Genomic DNA, 16,126 nt, shown 5'->3' with positions numbered 1-16,126 from the left:
TACTTTTATTCATCAAGGACACAATAAATTGATCAAAATGACAGTAGACATTTATAGTCTTACAAAAGGTTTCTGTTTTAAATAAATGTTTCTCTTTTGAACTTTCTATTAATTGAATAATCCTGAAAAAAAAAAATTAACACAATTTCCACAAAAATAGTAAGCATTACTACAATTTTCAGCATTGATGATAAATGTTTCTTGAGCAGCAAATTGGCATATTACAATGATTTCTGAAGGATCGTGTGACATTAAACACTGTAGGAATGATGTCGAAACGTCAGCTTTTGCCATCACAGGAATTAAATAATGTACAATATATTAAAATATAAAGCAGTTATTTAAAAAAAAAAAAAAAAAATATATATATATATATATATATATATATATATATATATATATATAGATATATTTCACAGTATTACTCTTTTTACTGCATTTTTGATCAAATAAAAGCAGCCTTGATGGACGAGACTACTTAAAAAAAATAAAATAAATAAAAGTCGTATAGACTTTTTTGATAGTGTATATATTTGGATAATTTGTCAACTTTTTAAATAGCAGCCATTCATTCTCAATTGCCAGAGATTAGCCTTGTCTTACTGCAGTTGTATTTAATGTATGTAAATTCAGTCTTCCAAACGTCTTGCACTGCTCCTTCACAACCCAGTAATATCAGCTGTTAATGTTTGATGTTCCCTGAGGTAAATGTAGCCACACCTTTGGTGGGAATGTTTTATGAGAATGCCAGGAGATTCAGATTTGGAGACGAGACTCTCACAAGTGTAAATAGAAACACAAACGCATCTCTATAAACGACCAAACATCAGTGTGTTGGTGTTTAAGTGACAAGTACCCTTTTCTTTCTACCTCTCATCTTTTCTTTCCATCCGTTCATTGTTTCTTTGCTTCCCCTGACGCACTCTTCCTGTTCGTGTAGTGAGATGGCGAGAGGTTTTCAAGCTCTCTCTCTCTCTAGTGCTGTGTATTTGTTATTTTCACACTGTAAGGTTCAGATAAGAGTGTTCTTATTCAGGGCTTTGCCCTTTAAAATAAGATATTGTTCTACCTAGACCTACACCCTTATGTTGTCAGTGTGGCCCTTTAGGCCATTACAACTAATGTTAGTTCTGAGTACCACTCCCTCTCAGTAGGTGCGTTTACATGGAGCATTGTAATCGGTTTAAAAGTCCAATCCGAATGAAAATGCTCCATATAAACACCTCAATCGGAATAAAAATGCCCAAACCGAATGAAATTGTAATCGGTTTGAGAGGGGTGGGATAAACCTTTCTATAAACCGAACAAAATTAAAATCCTGCCATGTAAACACTTTAAACCGACATTTTGCGTCTACGCCATCACGCCCAGAGGTCGGGTCGTCAGAACGTGAACGTGATGATGTCGGCAACAGTACATTCTGTGATTTGGGGACACCGACACTACAGTAGAGACTGGGTAATAGTGGAGGTATAAAGTTAAAATTTCCATTATACAGTTACACATTAGAAAGGAGAACGCTTGCTGTGTGACGGACTATCTGCTCTCATGTCCGGAGTGAAAAACAGATCTGAAATGAAGCGCAATTTTCTGCTTTTCAGCTTAGAAACAACACAGTGATGATAGTGAAAGTAGCTCAATGAAAATAAACAACTTGACCAAAAATTGCCTTTGTCATTTGTATTTGTATAGATGACAGATTCATAATTTCCGATCTGCTTGAATTTATACGTGCTCACTCCATGAATGTTGTACGAAACACGATTGTGATAAAGCAATGCTCCTTTGATTCATTGTTCAGCAACTCTTGGTAAGAAATCGTGTATTTGTTCCATTTAAGTACAGTACAACTTTGTAGTATCAGAGTACAATTAATCTCAGCTGCATTACAGAGGGACATATGATTTCTATGATCGCGTTCTGGCCATATGACTGAGCGCTCGAATGAACGCAAGGGATTCAAATATTAACCGTTTATTCTAAGCAAAGTGCAAACAGATATTAAAAATATTAACGTAAATATGGGCGTTTTTTCCTCTGGTGACTTGTTTTTGTTGTCACTGTAGGCTATTAGCATATCCTAAAATCGAAAGCACAGGCACATGGAAACACCATATCGGATTAGATAACGTCTCATGTAAACAGTTCATCGAATCTTTCAATCGGAATGATTTTAATCGGAATGACAAAAAAGTGTACATGTAAACGCACCTAGTGTGTGTGTGTGTTTATTTATGTGTGGTCGGCAGGCTCAGAAATTCGGTCGCTTTCCAAGGTGAGCAGGCAGATCATAGGTGTGTCTTCGTTGGACGTGCATTGCTGTTATTAGCGAGCTTTGTTTGAGACTTGGAAGATTTACCTGCCATAAATAAACCCAATTGTTTGGATTAGCCAGAAATGAAAGCATTTATAACCCAAACACACCTATTTCAGCGTCTTGATATATACAAAGATGTGCAAAAGTTCACACAGACATTTTGCTGATGCATTGTGTTTGTAGCCGATGCTAATGAATTAGCGCTGCAATGCGTGCTAGAAGCTTTAGGTTAATCAGCCACCAGCTGTTTGAGACATTCCTCTTGGCTTTTCTGGTCAAGTGATCAGTGTAAAAAATGTAATTCCAGCCTGTGTTTTGGATTTGGATTAGTTATTTAGAACATACAAGGTTTTTCTTTTCTTAGTTTTTTTTTGACTTAACACAAAGATTAAGAGAAGATTTTTCATACTGTTTCTGGCATTAGCTTGCATAGAAGCAACCATTTGCTTACCTCAGTATGGTACTTACACAAAATATACCACAGTTTCAGTCAAAATACCAAAATTGCTGTAAAATTAGTATTGAATCTGCTTGAAACAAAGTAAGTATAATTTTGTCATTTAATCTTCAACTGACGATAGTGGTGATTTGGTATTAGTTAGTTACCACAGTTTTATTATGTTAACAGTAAGTGCAGTAACTATGGTATTTTGGTGGCTACTAAGGGTTACTCTGGTAAGACTAGAGGTTCATATTCTGTTGACTCTAGCAGTTACTATCATAGAGCTGACTGAATCTGTGTGCTCTTTTGTTATTGAGCTGTACATACAGACATCTGTTTCTTTTGTCTGTCCCAGCATGTGTTTATGACTAGTGGTCAACTGAAATGAGTTTTTCAGTAGCCAGTGCTGGTACTGATATTTGCAGACCAGAGCGGGCTATTGTTAACATAAATTACTTTATATAATATTAATATAATGTAATAGAAAATAGTTTAGTGAAGCCAAATGTACACAGAATTGATAAAAGGGAATTAACGTCTTTTATTTATTAAAAAAAGCACTTAAATTTAATTTTATATAGGCTAGAGTTTGAATTTTGAATATTTATAATTAGCATTATTAAAAAACAAAAACAACAACTGATGTTATGTCCTCATATAGAAAGCTATATATATATGTGTCTGTATGTGTGTGTGTGTGTGTGTGTGTGTGTGTGAGAGAGAGAGAGAGATGAGCTGTTTGTCAGGTGGGAGCGCTGCTCTGATGTTGTCCGGTCTGATTCTCACTGCTCTCTGTTGCCTGTTACTCTTCCTGACAGGAAAGGCAGAGCTGATGAATGACATCCTGTGCTGTTTTCTCGAATGCAAACAGCCTCAACACACACTCTCCCTCTCATGCAGTCTCACACACACACACACACACACACACACACACCGTCTCTCTCTCATTGATACTAATGACTTAATGCTCAGGTCAATACCCGTCTTCTTAAATTCTATATTTTGCTCTGGTGACTATGTGTTTAAGAATTGTCTCAGTTTTTAGCTAGTTCCATTTTCTAGTCATAAACAAATATGAATTTAAAGTGACTTTAAAGAGCCACGCCCCACAGGATGCTGAATTTGAATAGCAGGAAGAGGAAATCACAATGAATCGAAGAAAGTCACACATCAGAGGAAATTCATTAGTCCACTTCAACAAATCAAACAAGAACAGATCACTTGTTCTGTTAAAGGTGTCCGTGGTGTAAACCTGTTGCTTCTTGTTTGGCTACATTTTGAGAGTAAATTAGAGCATTCTGGGTGTTCTACCATCATGGTTGATATGAATATATATGATGTATGGCTGTATGCAAATATTAAATGTAAATTGTTAGGTAGCTTAGCAATTTACCCATTGATTGGTAATATAATCTTATGCTTTTATAAATAACGTTTACTAACAAGTAACGTTACATACTAGGGTGTTATTATTGTTAAATGAAACTGTTAAAACTGTATTTTTTCCATTGAAATAAAGCTGAAGTAAAAAAAAAAAAACAGTAGATAAAAAACTTAAGAAACTTAGAAAATTAGAAAAGTTGTCTGCAATAAACTGAAATAAAATACATTTTGAAGAAATGTAAAATACAAGTTGAAGTACTAAAATGACTAAGAATAAAGCTGAAATAAAATAAAGGTTAATATTAATAATATACATAAAAGTATGCACATAAAAAACAATAAAATGACTAAAACTAGAACTAAAATTAAAATAAAACTAAAAAAAAAAAAAAAGAATTAATAAATATTATAACAGTATATAAATTGATGTTAAAATAACAGGTATATGTACTAATATTAAGGTCATTCTTGGTTAAATTTATTATTAAACTACCTTAAAACATTTTATTTGAATTATGCAAATATTCCTATTCCTCGTATTCAGGAATTGATTTGAGCTTCTCAAAGGGTTTTCAGTTCAGTTCTGATTGGTTCACATACACAGTGCTCACACTCAGTTCTGCTTGTGATCAGGGAGCTGATGACTCTGTGTGTGTGTGTGTTAGATACACTGTACCCTCTGTGGTCTCCTCATTAAAAGAGGCACGGTTGAATGGATGCGCTCACCAGTTCAACCAGTAGATTTCTATGAGGTCAGTGCAGCACTTTCATGGGAGTCTCACCAGTATGTTCCTGTCTTCCTGTCTTCCTTGTCATTCATTTTCACTGTCACACTAGCAGTTTTAGTGTCTCTGCTTCTGGTTTATTTGGAAATAATTTCCTATATATTATATTATATTACATTACTGGCTGAAAATATCAGCAGCTGCCCAGTTATGACACCATGCAGGATGCCAGTTTAATGCTGTTTCTCGTTACTTATTTATTTTAATTTGTTATTTGACAGGGACAATAGACAGTCAAAAATGACCTCAGAATTAGCTATAGAGTTAAATTTCATCTGTGATTTCGTTTGTAGTTGAAATGTGATCATGGTTAATAGTCCTGCTGTTCTGTTCTGTGATACACACAAGATAGTTTTATGCCCCGCTGGGTGGATTGCATCTTTTCACTCAGTGATTGGCTAATGTCCAGCTCTGGTGCTGTGATGTCACACATTAAAGGGAGTGGCTGGGTTTATGACTGGGCTGTTCAGTGTGAGATTTAGCTGCACCTGGTGGTTGTTTAGAGTGCCGCAGGGTGATTAAACTCCCTCTCCATCTTCATTCATGCCTTTCCACAGGTAGAAGCATCATGCCCATTCAGAAAAACCCATGGTGATCACTGACTTTCAAGTTCACTTCCAGTATTTTTATTGATTTTTTTTATTTTTTCTTTATTAAACAAAATGACTAAATATTAAACAGTTTGTTTTATATACTACCATTCAATTTTTTTTTTTAAGAAAATCTTTTTAAAAAGTGACAGTAAGGACTTGTACATTCTTTCTTTCTCTCTCTCTCTCTCTCTCTCTCTCTCTCTCTCTGTGTATATCTATATATCTATCTATCTATAGATATATATATATATATATATATATATATATATATATATATATATATATATACACACATACATTTACATTGTCATTTAGCAGATGCTTTCATCTGAAGCGACTTACAATTGAGAACAATGGAAGCAATCAAAATCTACAAAAGAGCAATGATATGCAAGTGCTATAACAAGTCTCAGTTAGCTTATCGTAGCACCACACGTAGCACGTTTTTTTCTCAATTATATAATAAATAAAAAACCCAGATAGAATACAAAAGAATAGAAAAGCTAGTGTTAGTGTTAGCTTTTATTTTATTTTATTTTATTCCCAAATAAATGCTGTTCTTTAAGTTTCTGTTAATCAAATAATCTGGAAATAATATATCAAGGTTTCCACAAAAATGTTAGACAGCACAGCGTTTTCAACATTGATTATAATAAAAACACTGTTTCTTGAGTAACATATTGTAATAATTTCTGAAGTATCATGATGCTGAAAATTCAGCTTTATCATCACAGGAATAAATTATAATAAAATGCATTAAAACAGAAAACAGTTATTACAAAACATTGAATGAACATTTGTAATATTGTAATATTACTGTTTTATAGTATTAATTACAGTATTTATCTTGGTGAACATAATCTTACTGACCCCAAATTTTTGAATGGTGGTGTGCTATTTCAGGATTTGAACACAGGTCTCCATGGATACTAAACACAAACAGTTGAATTAAATTAAATTACCACTAAGTTGTTGTTTTTTTTATTTGGTAATTTCCTGTCTCGTCAACTCATCAGTCATTGTTACTCCCTCAAAAAAAAAAACATCCCTTTGTGAAATTATATTAATTTGGTATTTTTTCTTCTTCTTTCTTTTCTCTACAGGATCTGGTAAAGCCGCATGGTAGTGGACCAGAGGAGAATAAAGACACAGACAATCTGGTGCAGGAGACCGACAGTCAGTACGGCACATGGGAGACAGGACTTCGCACAGATGACAGGTGAACACATGCCTCCCAAAACCATAGAAAATCATAAATCAGCTGTCTATGTCCTCAAACTAACATATGACTCCAAAACCACCCTCAGTCACTGTTTGTAACTCAACACCAGGATCAATTGCATCTATTGAGTGGGTCATCTGTAACAGAGCTATAATGCTATAATGGCCTCATAGACAGACACACAGGCAGATATATCTTCATTACAGAGCAGACTGGGCTTGCGGAGAGGTTTGGTTACAGCAGTGACTAAAGTGATTCAGATGAAACAAGAGCTGATATACAGTATGCGAATCATTGGGTTGGATGGGTTGTATCTGTGCCCTGAAATGATCTTTTGATGGGTGGATATGTGTCGTCTATTATCTGGGATGTCGCAAAGGGGCGATGTAGCCGCTCCGTACTCACAGTTGGCCGGTAACATTATTAGGAACTACCAAATTATACATGGTCTAAATTCAATTGAACGGGAGTCTGACCAACACTCATGTAGGCCTAAATGACGTGTGCAAATCAAATTAAAATCAATGGGCTATAAACCATCTGCTATTAAAGCGGTGATGTAACAGAAGTAGCGACAAATGTTTTATTCCATATTTTGCCATACATCAGAGTATAATGGATTATTGAAAAAGAAAAAATATAGGGTGGGAACTTGGGTCCTGTTCATTGGTTGTCGACTGGATGGAGAAAGATCTAAATGCATAGTTGACTGTAGTCAATTGTTAGGATCGTATTGTATGTTTAAGAGTCTGGCATATGTCGCCAGAGAGAAGTCTGACATTATAGCGGAAGATTATGATGATGTTTTGATTAAAATTTACTTTCAAAATGTCACCACTCACCCTTGGAACTACTTCTACTTTGGAGAAATGTTCCTCGCATAATATGAGGAATCAAATGTAAGGAACAAAAAAACGAAAATTGTCTGTTTTTGTGCTGCTGCTTCTTGTTCATCTAATGTTGCAAGTGACAAAATTTACCGACACAAATATACAAGGAAAATACTGGCAAAAATAAATAAATAAATAATAATAAAGTAATGCAAAATGCAGTTACATGATAAGTAATCAGACATCTTAATTGTTACATGAATACGCATTTATTTATGCATAAATCTAGCTGCTTAATGTTTTTTCCAGTTCACTGACCATTAGGGGTGTAACGATACACGAATCGCGGTTGAACGATTCACGGGCATTTTCCAAATGGAAGTGATCATCCCTATCCCCTTGGAGTGGGGACTTGGGAGTGAGCAGGGCACGTGCGTGTCATTATGTAGTCGTTTGGAATGCACTTGGTGAAGGGAGCGTAATTTCCTCATTATCTTCAGCTGGGATGTTCCCGTGACAACGCAGCACGGTATGCGTCAGCAGATTAGCTGGCTGACAACCGGATAAAAAAAAAATACATTTCATAATTTAAAAAGTTTTATATATATTATTTTTTATATATCATATAGCATATTTAAAAAAGTTTTTAAAATATAAAATGTATGTTTATTTGCAACAGTTATGCTAACAACAATAAAAAGACTATTGACATTTAAACAGCGACATCTGCTGACGCATGCCGTGCTGCGTTGTCACGGCAACATCCCAGCTGAAGATAATGAGGAAATTACGCTCCCTTCACCAAGTCCATTCCAAACGACTACATAATGACACGCACGTGCCCTGCTCACTCCCAAGTCCCCACTCCAAGGGGATAGGGATGATCACTTCCATTTGGAAAATGCCTGTGAATCGTTCAACCGCGATTCGTGTATCGTTACACCCCTACTGGCCATACATTGGTGTGGTAAAAAAGCTCAGTTTGAACCTCATAGCAACCTAGTTTTACTGTCATGTTTTTGCTTTCTACATTTTCTGCACAAATACAGACAACATATAAGTGTTCAAATATCCCTTTTCTCCTCCTCAGCCTCACTCCAGCTACACCTTCATCTGATGACAACCTCACCCCATCTCCACGGAAGCCCACCCCACCGCACACAGCTGAACAGCCCCTTCTCATCGACACACCAGATGGCTCGACCACGTCTCCTCAAAAGAAGACAGAGCTCCCATTCCCAGAGGTCAGTGAAATTTAAGAGGTTTCTACTAGGGGTGTAAATCGGATGGTTCGTCACGATGCGATACGATATCGATTCTCATACCCAAGCGATACGATATTTGCCGATACCTCGATATTTTGATATTATATAGGCCTACCTATTTTAAACAACCATCTACATTTTTATTAACTCACAAATGCAACCAAAATATATAACATTAACCTCAATTCGGACATTCACAACAGAAATAGGCCTGTACACTTTTTTTTTTAAATAATAAAGAAAATAAACAATTGGAAAAACAATTCTGGCTGCTGCTATGGGCTCAGTGCTAAAAATATTTTCTACAGATAACCAAATTATAAGCAATAGCAGAAAATAAATACAAACAAAGACACAAGTTCAATAAACGTGCTTTTCAGGTTTTTCAGCTCAGGCTAAAATAAATTTTCAGGTACGCTACAGAAATGTAATAATCAAATGTAAAATAACTACATAGTCTTCACTGTATAAATTAAATATATATTAATCATTTTTGATGTTACAAAGGTTATTTAGTCAGGCGCAGTAAGCACTTGTATTTTTCTTTGACAGCATTAGATTTATAATTAGTTTGCTTTCACTTTAAGAACGAAAGCATGGATTTAATATACCCTACTGATGCGTTTTCTTTCTCAACTGTTTACGTGAAGACATATGCCTAACCGACTGTATTTACTTGGATATTCGCCAAAACGCGCATTTTGATGCACAAAAAAGCGAAAGAAAGCTCAATTTAGTATTTGCGCGGTGTAGACGTGGCTGTCTGTGTGCGTGCGCTTCAGATGTGTGCGCAGAAAACTTCTCACACAGCACTCGACTGTTCCTCCAACAATCCCCAGCATTTTTTATGCTCGCCTTGTACCTTCGGGCAGTCCTTATATCGAGTCCTGATACGTGAGTTTGAACGAGAACGCACGCGTTGGTGATAATGCATAGACGGACATTATGTGAAAATGTGGACAGTGACAAAATATAGATGCCTATTTATACTACAGATATCGATATTTTACGTGTGGCATCAATGCATCGTATCGTCAGACATCGTATCGATGTATCGATCCATATCGATGAATTGTCACACCCCTAGTTTCTATGGTGACCGAGAGTGCTCAACACGCTGCAAATAGAAAAAAAACCCTGCAAATAAAGAAAACAACTTCGTCAATTTGACGACACACAAATGCTCACAACACAACCAAACAAAACCAAAAATTCTTTATTTGTTTGTGTTGTGAGCATTTGCAGCACCTGCTGTCAAACTGATGAAGATGTTTTCTTGATTTGTGTTTTCTCATGTGTTTTCTGAAGTCGCAGCGCGTTGAGCTCTCGGTCATCGTAGGTTTCTGTCAAAGTCCATGACAGAAATGAACAGATTTAATTCAGACTTTCATTCATGGATTAAACCACTTAATCCATATGGATTACTTTTACAATGTCTTTATGAACTTTTTGAAGTGTCAAAGTTTTGGTGGAGTGGACTTTAAGTGGGTTGACAGAAATCTCTCAAGTCTCACTAAATGGATAGTTGATGCAAATTCTGGAAATTGTCATCATTTGTCAATGTCACCCTCATGTTGTTTCAAACCTGTTTGACATTTTTTTCTGTGCAGCATAAAGAACATATTTTGAAGAATGTTGGTAACCAAACCATTTCAGTTCCCATTGACTTCCATTATATGGACAAGAAACAATGAAACTCAGTGGGAACTAAAACGGTTTGATTACCAACATTTTTTTAAATATCTTTGGCGTTTCATAGAAAAAAATTATAGTCATATAGGTTTGGAATGACATGAAACTGAGTAAATGATGACACAAGTTTAAATTTTTTGAAGAACGATCTCTATGAAGACTCTAATTTGAATGCAAACACACAAAATAAAACTGTACATGGCATTTGTTTGAGATGTCACTGTCTTTGTCTGTAGACCTCCACAACACTGTTAGACTCTAGTGCACTACGTGCCAGGGTCAATCTGAACAAGAAGAGCACTCGCAGAGCCCCGCCCTCTCGAGCCGCCCGTCACAGCGCCCTCTTATCACAAGTACCCGAGGGAACCGGAGCAGATGATGAATGGCGCTACAAGGACTCAACAGGTATTACACATATCTTTGCAGTGAGATGTGTGTACCTGCACATCTCATCCCATGAGGTTGAGTTTAAGTAGGTTGCGGGTCCTCTTTGGGTCATAATTGTCTTTGTACCGTAGCAAAGTCAATAAAATCTAGTCCTCTGCACTCACTCTGAAGTTCTCTGTCTGTAGATGAGAAGACAGACGCTTCTAAGCAGGGTGAGGAGTCAGACTCTGAGGAGCAGGCCAAGGGAATTGAATCCCGTACTTCCTCCATGTCTCAGCCTCAGAGAGTGGCGCTTTTCCCTGGCATGGACCCATCTGCTCTCAAGGTAAGGGGATTTTGGGGATTTTTTTCCACCAGTTTCCATTTCCATAACCTTGTAAAGCCTGACATATGAAATAATAGTCTGAAAAATATTTTTTTGAAATGGAACAGTTTATTGAAGCTTTAGACAAAATCTAAAGAATATGCAATTTGATGCAGTTGCTGATATTTATATGGTCGAAATGTGAGATGTGATAAAAAAATCGGATAGCTTGTAATATATGTATATATCAGTTGTCACACTATATCTTCCAATAATGTCTTAGTAAGATTATATAATATGCAATAGAATGCAATGATAATTAAGAAATGTACATATAAACATTCCTCTCCTTTTAACATGATTAAAAAAAAAAGTCAAGTAAGTCAAAGTTGCTTCAGTCCAGTAAATGTTCATCTTGAAATTTTAGTAACAATATAACAATTATTCTTATATTTACTTTATAAAAATCAGTAAAGATTTCACTGCAAAAAGGTGATTACCATGACCTGAAGGTTAAATTTATTACGTTTACTTGCTAAAACAGTATGAACTCAATCAGATGATAGAAGGCATGTAGAAAATTCAGTGATGTTTTGATCATGTTGAAGACCGAAATTTGCATATCAAATGAGATATACATGGCTGCAGTTCATAAAACCGTTTATTAAGAAAAAGATGATTAAACAGAAACACCTTCCTAACAATGTTTGTTTTAGGTCTTACAGGCTAAAATAGTATGAATTTGTTTGGAAGCTGATCATTTTGCAGCTTGTCTGACACGAGATTTGTTCATTCATTTCAGGCTCAGCTAAAGAAGAGAGGAGAGTCAGACAATCAGACAGACGGCCCTTCACCCTCTCAGCTCTCACGCTCACCCAAATCTCCGTTCTTGCCTCGAGCCGCCCGTGTGCTGCCTCCTGCTGGCGGCAAAGAGAATGGGTGAGTGCTTTTTGGTCAATAAGCATCAGGAAGTCTCAGAATGGTCTCGTTTGGTAGTACTGACCATTATGGTGTATTTTTTTTATTTTTTCCTGATTTTTTTCCCTCATTCCATCCCCTCTCAGAGAAGAGTCCTCACCTCAGTGGCTGAAAGAACTAAAGACTAAAAAACGTTTGAGTCAGTATGAAAATGACAGTACAGCCTGAACAAGCAGGTAAATGGTCTTATATATCTGTATGTACAATTACATTATAACTAGGCTTGTCACAATTTCTATAGTTGATTGCAACAGCAATGTTTTATTTTTTTAAACACAGTTTTGATACCATAGCAAAAACAAATTTACACTTTATTAAAAATGTTAAATATTAGTTCAAACATGAACAAGTTTTAATAATTTTTTAAATTGCAAACAATAGATCAAATAAATATTCCTTTAAGGGCTTTGAGTATTAAAATAAAAATAAAAATGTCATCTTACCCACCCTCATGTTGTTTTAAACCAATAGGGGCTTTCGCACCGGAGGAACCTTTTCATAGTTCCTAAAATTATTGGTGGAAGTTCCTGCTAAACGTATTTAGTTCTTTGGGGAACTAATTTAGCTCCTACTTCAGAGTAGGGTTTAAAACAGTTCTAGAGGAACTGCCAGTGACGTAAGTGTACGCTGATTGGCCAAACACATACGAAACACCAGCTACCCTGCATTTTTAAAAAGCCATGTAAAAATAGTTACTCCATGAACATGGAAAACAGCACTAACGGCATTTAGCTACCTGTTGTCCGCAGCGTTGTGTTCTTTTCTCAGCTTTGATGACATGCAACAATGCAAGTTGTCATAGGAGATTTAGTCAGATTTTCATGCTTTTTCAATTGTGTAAATTGTGCGTTCACATTCCATCCCTGTTATCACGAAACCCACCACACATAACAAAAACATGTCGGTTAACACTTTAATTTAAGGTGTTAAATGTATAATTACACTGTAACAAGGACACTTTAAAATAAACTGTAACCAGATGTCGCTGTTGGCCATTTCAGAGTTCCTACTTCCAGCAGGGTTGCCAGGTTTTCACAACAAAACCCGCCCAATTGCTACTCAAAACTATCCCAATTGTGTTTCGAGGGGGTCCCCAGTAGAAATTGTGTTCCGGGGGATAAAATACACTTTTTTCAGCAGGGTTCCTCCGGTAAAATATGCATCCCAGGGGCTAAATATCACGTTATTGGGGGCGCTTTAACCCACGGACATGAAAAACAACAGTATTAAAGTAGCCAAATTCCGCGGGAAAACCGTGGACTTGGCAACACTGACTGCCAGTGCGAGTACAACAGGAAAACGGCCCAAGGGAGAAACTGGTTCTCAAGGAACCACCATGCTGGCTACTTCCTAGAACTGAGTTCCTAGAACTACGCGGTGTGAAAGCCCCTCATATGACTTAACGTTTTCTGTGAAACATAGCAATGTCATTAAATAAGCCACCAGAACACAAATAAACAAATCAAGGTAATGGACCAAAATTTATGCACGAGCATCAAGTTTTGCTTAAACAGTTTATGACCTTTGTGACCCCTTAAAAATACATATTGTAAGGCATTTACATGACATATTGTCAGGTTAGTAAAGCATTACTTTTTGTGTTTTGTATTCAAATTCAGTAAGACGTAATAAAGTTGTACTACTTATATTGGTGGAAACTTGTTACTTGCATTGTTACTTATTGTTAATGCTTCGGTGTAATGCTTTTCCCCATCATCTCAGGATGCCTTATAACTGCAGTATCTGTAGCTGTAACTCGTGACAGAAGCCTTAACCTTTGACCTGGAGTTGACGGGAATTCTGCTGCTGCTGACTACGACATCATTCTGTTTCGTTGGTTTTTCTGGCCTTCCTCTCCAGCCTGAGTCGTGTACATGTGCATGGTGCCTTTCTAAAAGATTTCTGACTGACTTAAAGGGCGAAGCAGAGATCTGCGTGTGAAGCGTGTGTCCATGTATGTGTTATCGAGTTTCTCTTCAGCTCTTCGTCATACGAGAGAGAATTATTTTTGCATAGAGCCACTTTAACCTCTAGTGAGCGAGAGATCATCCTTTATAGTGGAACTGTGGGACCACACGCACCTACAAGTAACCTGAAGTGCTTCATATAACTGGAGTATGATGTTGGTTTGTTTTTACCCTTTTATGTTAATATTAGTACAGCTTTCATGCTATTTTTTATTTTTTTTGGTTTGTTTGTTTGTCACATTCTCATTGTTTTTGTTCAGTTGACGGTTATAGTTGCACATGCATTTCCATAGACGATCACAATTTTATTTTTAAACTTTAATAGTCGACAAATCAATGCTGAGCTGTCTGTATAGAAAGTGTATTTAGTTATGATGAAATGTTAATCACAGAATGCTATATTTGTATTAATGTTGGTTTGAAAGGAAAATGGTAAATGTTTAATGATCAAAAATGGAGTTAAAATTCATTTAAGAACAGCGGTCTTGTATGTGTGTGGATGAGCGTGTGGGAATCTGTTTGGATGGGCCACTAATGAATTTATTTAATCATTTGTTTGCACATGTCTTCACTCCTAATAACTCATATTTTTTTGTTTAGATTTGAGACGTTCAGACATGGAAAGGTCTGTATGCTGCCTCAGTTTGTCTAGCTTTCACCATTCCATCATGTCCTCCATCATGTTTGAATCCATAATAATATCATGATTGGAAAAATTGCGCATGTACAATCAGTCACTTTGTTCTTTTTTTTAACCTAGTACTTTACTTGCTTAAACAATGGGCCAAAAACTATGATAGGAAATTGCACAATCAGCATATTTTCTTCCCTTATAAGATAATGAATTAATACACAAGGGAAAACGTTTTAATTTGTTTCCCTTGCTCTTGGTTACACACATTTTGAGTTTACTAGTTTGCTAAGGGAAATTTGAAATGTCAAAGTACTGTAAACATTGTTCATATTACATTGCACACTTGTTGTTACCGTATTTAAAAAAAAAACGCTGGGCCGTTGTGCCACTCCCACCTAACAAGCACTTTTCACCTGTTAATGAACAGCGGTTTTGACCAGTAGTCAATTTTGTAACGCATGTGTCTTCACACGTGATATCAATGTTGTGATGTTGGTATGCTGACGGTATGCGAGTAATGTGTCCTACGATTTTTTTTTTTTTTCTATTATCAGCTTCTTTTCATTGTCTGCCTACAGTTGTTGTAATCTGTTAAGGGTAATTTGTCCTTTTCATTTTAAATTGGACTGTAAAGATGTTTATTGCACTGTTGTAATGCCAGTGTCCAATACTGTAAATTCGTAATAAAATTTACTATAAATATATTTTAATTCCTTTCTTTCTTTCTTTCTTTCTTTTTTTTTTTTTTTGTAACAAAGGTGTGTTTTTCAGAGCTTTTTAAGAAGATTTTTTTTTTTATTGCAAGGCTATAAAGCCACTTGGAAGAGCTCAGCTGTTAACATCATCTTTGGCAGACAACAGCTTTAATCAGAAAGTATAATTAAAACTCAATGTTAACACGCACATCATTTTCTTATAATAGTACATATTCTGATTAAGGCTTATTCTGAAAAGACATTAACATGGTTCACAGCTATTGGAATATTCCAATTATACATATAATCAGAATATTCCAAATAGATTAAGACATGCAAAGTCTGCTATTCTATTGTGGAAATAATGGAGATGCTTGGTCTTGAAATGTACGGTATATTACTGTTCAAAATTCAGCTTTACCATGACAGGAATAAATTATATTTTCAAATATATTATTAGAGAAAACAGTTATTTTAAATGGTAATAAATTACTGTTTTTACTATATTTTTGATCAAATAAATGCTGCCTTTAATGAGACATGAGTGTAAGAAACTTTCAAAAACAGCAGGTATTAGATTAGTTCTTGTAAAAAGGATTATTGATATCAGTGGGATTTCCTAGAATGTGTTT

General features: G+C 35.8%; 1 protein-coding gene across 2 annotated transcripts in view; it reads left to right on the top strand.

The window, feature by feature from the left end:
• Positions 1-15,503, top strand: part of si:ch73-138n13.1 (uncharacterized) — a 44,383-nt gene extending 28,880 nt beyond the window's left edge. For both annotated transcript variants that reach the window (XM_058784365.1, XM_058784366.1), the window contains exons 7-13: positions 6,624-6,739; positions 8,663-8,816; positions 10,766-10,934; positions 11,102-11,241; positions 12,023-12,159; positions 12,285-12,374; positions 13,921-15,503. In XM_058784365.1, the coding sequence (XP_058640348.1) occupies positions 6,624-6,739; positions 8,663-8,816; positions 10,766-10,934; positions 11,102-11,241; positions 12,023-12,159; positions 12,285-12,366 (798 nt within the window). In that variant the 3' untranslated portion in view covers positions 12,367-12,374; positions 13,921-15,503. The remainder of the gene's footprint in view (positions 1-6,623; positions 6,740-8,662; positions 8,817-10,765; positions 10,935-11,101; positions 11,242-12,022; positions 12,160-12,284; positions 12,375-13,920) is intronic.
• Positions 15,504-16,126: the final 623 nt, after the last annotated feature.

This window comes from Onychostoma macrolepis, chromosome 08 (genome assembly GCF_012432095.1).
Source record: "Onychostoma macrolepis isolate SWU-2019 chromosome 08, ASM1243209v1, whole genome shotgun sequence".
NCBI lineage: Eukaryota > Metazoa > Chordata > Actinopteri > Cypriniformes > Cyprinidae > Onychostoma > Onychostoma macrolepis.
This window is presented reverse-complemented; position numbering and strand designations above follow the sequence as displayed.